Consider the following 6,409-nt stretch of genomic DNA (forward strand, 5'->3'; position numbering starts at 1 on the left):
TGGCTATGGAAAAGGGGTTATATGTATGTGTGTGTGTGTGTGTGTATATGTGCGTGTGTATGTATATGTATGTGTATAAGTATGTAAGGTTATTTAATGTATGTATGACTCATGGTGAGGTGCCTGAGGATTGGCGGAATGCGTGCATAGTGCCATTGTACAAAGGCAAAGGGGATAAGAGTGAGTGCTCAAATTACAGAGGTATAAGTTTGGTGAGTATTCCTGGTAAATTATATGGGAGGGTATTGATTGAGAGGGTGAAGGCATGTACAGAGCATCAGATTGGGGAAGAGCAGTGTGGTTTCAGAAGTGGTAGAGGATGTGTGGATCAGGTGTTTGCTTTGAAGAATGTATGTGAGAAATACTTAGAAAAGCAAATGGATTTGCATGTAGCATTTATGGATCTGGAGAAGGCATATGATAGGGGATAAGAGTGAGTGCTCAAATTACAGAGGTATAAGTTTGTTAAGTATTCCTGGTAAATTATATGGGAGGGTATTGATTGAGAGGGTGAAGGCATGTATAGATCATCAGATTGGGGAAGAGCAGTGTGGTTTCAGAAGTGGTAGAGGATGTGTGGATCAGGTGTTTCCTTTGAAGAATGTATGTGAGAAATACTTAGAAAAGCAAATGGATTTGTATGTAGCATTTATGGATCTGGAGAAGGCATATGATAGAGTTGATAGAGATGCTCTGTGGAAGGTATTAAGAATATATGGTGTGGGAGGCAAGTTGTTAGAAGCAGTGAAAAGTTTTTATCGAGGATGTAAGGCATGTGTACGTGTAGGAAGAGAGGAAAGTGATTGGTTTTCAGTGAATGTAGGTTTGCGGCAGGGGTGTGTGATGTCTCCATGGTTGTTTAAGGTGATTATGGATGGGGTTGTTAGGGAGGTGAATGCAAGAGTTTTGGAAAGAGGGGCTAGTATGAAGTCTGTTGGGGATGAGAGAGCTTGGGAAGTGAGTCAGTTGTTGTTTGCTGATGATACAGCGCTGGTGGCTGATTCATGTGAGAAACTGCAGAAGCTGGTGACTGAGTTTGGTAAAGTGTGTGAAAGAAGAAAGTTAAGAGTAAATGTGAATAAGAGCAAGGTTATTAGGTACAGTAGGGTTGAGGGTCAAGTCAATTGGGAGGTAAGTTTGAATGGAGAAAAACTGGAGGAAGTAAAGTGTTTTAGATATCTGGGAGTGGATCTGGCAGCGGATGGAACCATGGAAGTGGAAGTGGATCATAGGGTGAGGGAGGGGGCGAAAATCCTGGGAGCCTTGAAGAATGTGTGGAAGTCGAGAACATTATCTCGGAAAGCAAAAAATGGGTATGTTTGAAGGAATAGTGGTTCCAACAATGTTGTATGGTTGCGAGGCGTGGGCTATGGATAGAGTTGTGCGCAGGAGGATGGATGTGCTGGAAATGAGATGTTTGAGGACAATGTGTGGTGTGAGGTGGTTTGATCGAGTAAGTAACGTAAGGGTAAGAGAGATGTGTGGAAATAAAAAGAGCGTGGTTGAGAGAGCAGAAGAGGGTGTTTTGAAATGGTTTGGGCACATGGAGAGAATGAGTGAGGAAAGATTGACCAAGAGGATATATGTGTCGGAGGTGGAGGGAACGAGGAGAAGTGGGAGACCAAATTGGAGGTGGAAAGATGGAGTGAAAAAGATTTTGTGTGATCGGGGCCTGAACATGCAGGAGGGTGAAAGGAGGGCAAGGAATAGATTGAATTGGATCGATGTGGTATATTGGGGTTGACGTGCTGTCAGTGGATTGAATCAGGGCATGTGAAGCGTCTGGGGTAAACCATGGAAAGCTGTGTAGGTATGTATATTTGCGTGTGTGGACGTATGTATATACATGTGTATGGGGGTGGGTTGGGCCATTTCTTTCGTCTGTTTCCTTGCGCTACCTCGCAAACGCAGGAGACAGCGACAAAGCAAAAAAAAAGAAAAAAAAATCATTCACAATGAGCTACCAAACGGTAAGCTATCATACGAGGTAATTTAATAACCACTGCTTTAACCAGTTTGGTTTGCCATTTAGCCTTCAGTACAACACAAAATATGGGCAACACATCATGGTTGTTATACCTTCAGTTCAACAATCAGGCTTGCAAAGAAAAAAAAAGATGAATGTCTCACTAAACCTTTTTCTTTTCTATTTTTCATATTTGTCCACCATTTCCTGTGTTAGCATGATAGTACTTGGAGCAGATGAATACAGGTTGCATTAACTCACACCCACTCATTTTTCATATGCAATGCACCAAAACCACAGCCCCCATACACAACTAGGCCCTATGAAGACAGGCATTCGCTCACATCCATTCTCAATTTCATGTGCAATGCTCAAAAACCACAGCCCCTATACATAACTAAGCTCAACAGACTTTTCCATGAATTCCCCTGGCCTCTTCACATGCCTTGGTTTACTCCACTGACAGCATGTTGCTCCCCAATATAACACATCATTCCAAATTACTTGATCCCATGCATACCTTTCACCCTCCTGCATGTTCAGGCCCCAATCACCCAAAATATTTTTACTTTCATCCTCCCATATCTAGTTTGGTCTCCCCTTCTTTTCCTCTCCAAACATATATATCCTCTCTGTCAACCTCTCCTCACTCATTCTCTCCAAATGCTCAGACCATTTCAGCACACTAACTTCAGCTTTCTCAACCACCCTCTTCTTATTACCACACTGCTCTCTTACCCTTTTATTACTTACTTGATCAAATGACCTCAAACCACATTCTGTTTTCAAACATTTCATTTCCAACACCTCCACACATTCTTATCTGTAGCCCATGACTTGCATCCATTCAACATCATTAGAACTAATGTACCTTCAAACATATCCATTTTTGCCCTACAAGATAACCTCTCTTTCCACATATTCCTCAGTCCTCTAAGAGCCTTTGACCCCTTCACCCACTCAATGACTCACTTCCACTTCCATGATTCCATTTGCTGTTATGTCCATTGCCAGGTATTTTAAACATTTCACTTCCAAATTTTCTTCATTCAAAACTTACACCCTAACTATCCTGTCCCTCTGCCCTACTAAACCTAATAACCTTAATTTCATTCACATTTACTCTCAACCTCCTTCTCTCACACACTTACACTCAGTCACCAACTTTTGCAGTTTCTCACTCAAATCTGCCACAGTGCTGTGTCATGAACAAACAAAAACTGACTCACTTCCTAGACACCCCTCACCCACTACATACTTGCCCCTTTCTCCAAGACTTGCATTTACCTCTTTACCAGCTCACCCATAACAAAAATAAACAGCCATGGTAACATCACACCAACCTTCACTTGGAGCCACTCACTCTCCTCTCTTCCGAATTGTACACATGCTCACACTCTTGATAAAAACTTCTCAATGCTTCTAATAGCTTTCCTCCTATACTATGTACTAATATCTTCCACAAAGCTTATTTCAGTGACTGCTGATTAAAGAACAATTTTCCTTACTGCCTTTTCAAGGATGAGCAGAGCTACTAATATCCTCACCCAAAAATTTGGTTTGCATATAGTAAACTACAAAATCCTAACATAACCCAACAAAATAACAGGCTCTTGGGGGAGTAAAAATGCATGTCTGAATTTGTTGATCATGTTTAAGCCTCCAGTTGCTTAACAATTGTACAGTAACAGGCTGTTTATGAAAATTTCTAATAATACTTTGTTGATTAACTACCAAATCAACAGAAGTTTATTGGCCAGCAAAGTTGATTGCAGAGTTCTTTATCCACTTCCAGAAGTGTGGCAGGTGCCTGTATATTTATAATGAAAAAGATATATATACTAAGGATCTATTTGGAACCAAAAATTGATATTAGTTTCAGTCACAAATAAAGAAGTAAGAGTAAAGCAAGTGAGCATATAAAAGACCAGACATTTTGCTATGATCAACCAGGTTTGACAAGGATAAACAGATTGAGGGCTACATATTTGTGCCATGTGCTGCATGTGCAAGGCAGCAATTGTGAAAAATGGGTAAGCTACAGCTCTTTTACATGAATGCCATCTATTTTCAGGTTCAAATGAGTTTTAGGTTTCTAAGTATCCCTACAACAGGCACATATGTGCATCAGTCAATGCAGCATGATTAAATCAATCAAAAGAAATCATTCTGATGATTACTATATTCCAACAACTTTCAGAAACCAAACTTAAATATGATACAGTCTGGGCATCTTTTCTATAAAGGGTTCTAAATTCATATATTGTACACTACAGATCAGAAGAAATGCACTAACAGCCCTAACCTGTAAAGATTTCAAAACTTTCAAGGGTGTTATTAACTGACAAGGTCAGCATATAACCATCCATCATGTTAAGGCCACAAACTTGTTAAAATCTCACGTTGGCAATGAGTCTGCCATTCAGTAAGTGGGACAACATATATTACAATGGGTCATTACTTTGGGAAGTGCATACAAAGCCTTATCCTCCATTCAATGCTTTACTGGGTAAATAATAAGTTATCTTTTATTCACTTACTAAATATTACCTACTTTTCAAAAGATCTATGGAACAGAGGACAATATGTGACAATGCTTTCAAATTTCATCACAACTGAAACAATTTCTAAACTGGAGTCTTAAAATTCAAGAAACAGTTCCAAGCGTTCTTTCAATTATTATTAAGGTTCACTAATATTGCTCATAAAAAATTCCTATACAGTTCTGAAATATTGTACAAAGTGAGGATGAAAATATACTATCATTTGTTTAGTGATGACTCTAAAACAAATGATGCCTTCTCTACATATCTCAGAGCTTCCTTAAGAGCCTGTGGACTGGTGACCTCGGTCACTTGCTGTACTGCTTGTTCAAGTGCTGCTAATAACCTGAAACGAACGGAACTGACTGTATCAATATCTTCTGATATATTTGAAACAGTCTGAATTTCTGTGACCTTTTCTAATTCACACTTAGCATCTTGAGCAGAAACAATATGTGTTGCAACAATCCCATCATCTGGAGGCTCCTGAAGTAAGATTAGAGTTAGATAACCTTCCGACATATTGAAAATATGTTTTTCAACATCTTGATTATCTGCCATGTTGTCCATAATGCCTAAGGTTTCACTACTAACAATGATTTTCTGATCAAGTTCATGCTCCTCAGTCAGCACTTTAACATCTTCTTCAAGAGTAGCTTGACAAAATTTACTTGTCTGCATATTACATAAAATACGTCTTAGAATTGTTCTTATGTCTTTCACAATAGGATAGAAGCATCTGTCACCACTTGACATTTCATCTAAACTGAAATGCTCTCGAGAAAACTGAGACACTAAAGCTTTTATCATCTTAGGTGATGTGATATTATCATCAGTCACTAGCTTAGTAATATACTGCACAATATCAGGATGTACTGGAAGTAGTTTCTCCTCTGCCATTTCATTCTGGTGATTCTGATGGTGTCCTGCTCGACTAATAGCAATTACATACCGCTCTTCTCCCTCTATTTCACCATTCAATATTGCTTGTTTTAGTATTCTTGCAAATTTCCCTTTTATCTTTTTGCTTGTTTCTGCTGCAACAGCAAAATCAGGATATGCCTGAAAGAAAATGAAAATCTGCTGTGATTTTACACAATGTTAATATACCTGAAGTTTATATTCTAATTCCTCTGAAATATTTACATACCTCAGTACTTTTGATAAGCCATTTCTTTCTATTGAAGACAGATGGCTCAAAGAGATGCACACAGTTCACTTACAAGACATCTTAAGACACTGATCCACAAAGGTCAGTTACTCAAATACCTGCATCTTTCTCATTCATTCATTCTTATTTTGGTTTCTAGCCATTCCTCCTCCCAACACTAGGCAAACAAAATTCATCATTTTGTAAAATCATTTAGGCAGCACAAAATAGATTATCTTTCAATCAAGTATGACTATCTGCTACTGAAAATATGGAAAAAAGTATTATATGTCTTACTGATATTAGTAAGAATCACATAAATCTTTTTATTTATTTATTTTATTTTGCTTTGTCGCGAGGTAGCGCAAGGAAACAGACGAAAGAATGGCCCAACCCACCCACATACACATGTATATACATACACATCCACACACACAATATATACATACCTATACATCTCAACGTATACATATATTTACACACACAGACATACATATATACACATGCACATAATTCATACTGTCTGCCTTTATTCATTCCCATCGCCACCCCTCCACTCAATATGCATTACAGTGCTTTACTCACAATCTTCACATACTACAATCAACAAATTCCTCCTCCCTGCTCATAAAGACTCATTTAGCCAGGAGGTGCTGCACTAAATCAGGCTAAGAAACTTTTGAAACTATACATACATACCTATACATCTCAACATATACATATATATACACACACAGACATATGCATATA

The 6,409-nt window shown here is 38.6% G+C and overlaps 1 protein-coding gene across 1 annotated transcript; it reads right to left on the minus strand.

Annotated features, from left to right (window-relative positions):
* Positions 1-3,602: 3,602 nt before the first annotated feature.
* On the minus strand, positions 3,603-5,784 carry LOC139758204 (uncharacterized). Its single transcript, XM_071679447.1, has 2 exons — positions 5,779-5,784; positions 3,603-5,571 (listed from the first exon to the last, which is right to left on the minus strand). Exons 1-2 carry the CDS (start codon positions 5,782-5,784, stop codon positions 4,729-4,731), a joined length of 849 nt encoding a protein of 282 aa, XP_071535548.1. The 3' UTR covers positions 3,603-4,728.
* Between the last annotated feature and the right edge of the window lie 625 nt (positions 5,785-6,409).

The sequence above is a fragment of the Panulirus ornatus genome, chromosome 29 (genome assembly GCF_036320965.1).
Source record: "Panulirus ornatus isolate Po-2019 chromosome 29, ASM3632096v1, whole genome shotgun sequence".
Classification (NCBI taxonomy): Eukaryota; Metazoa; Arthropoda; class Malacostraca; order Decapoda; family Palinuridae; genus Panulirus; species Panulirus ornatus.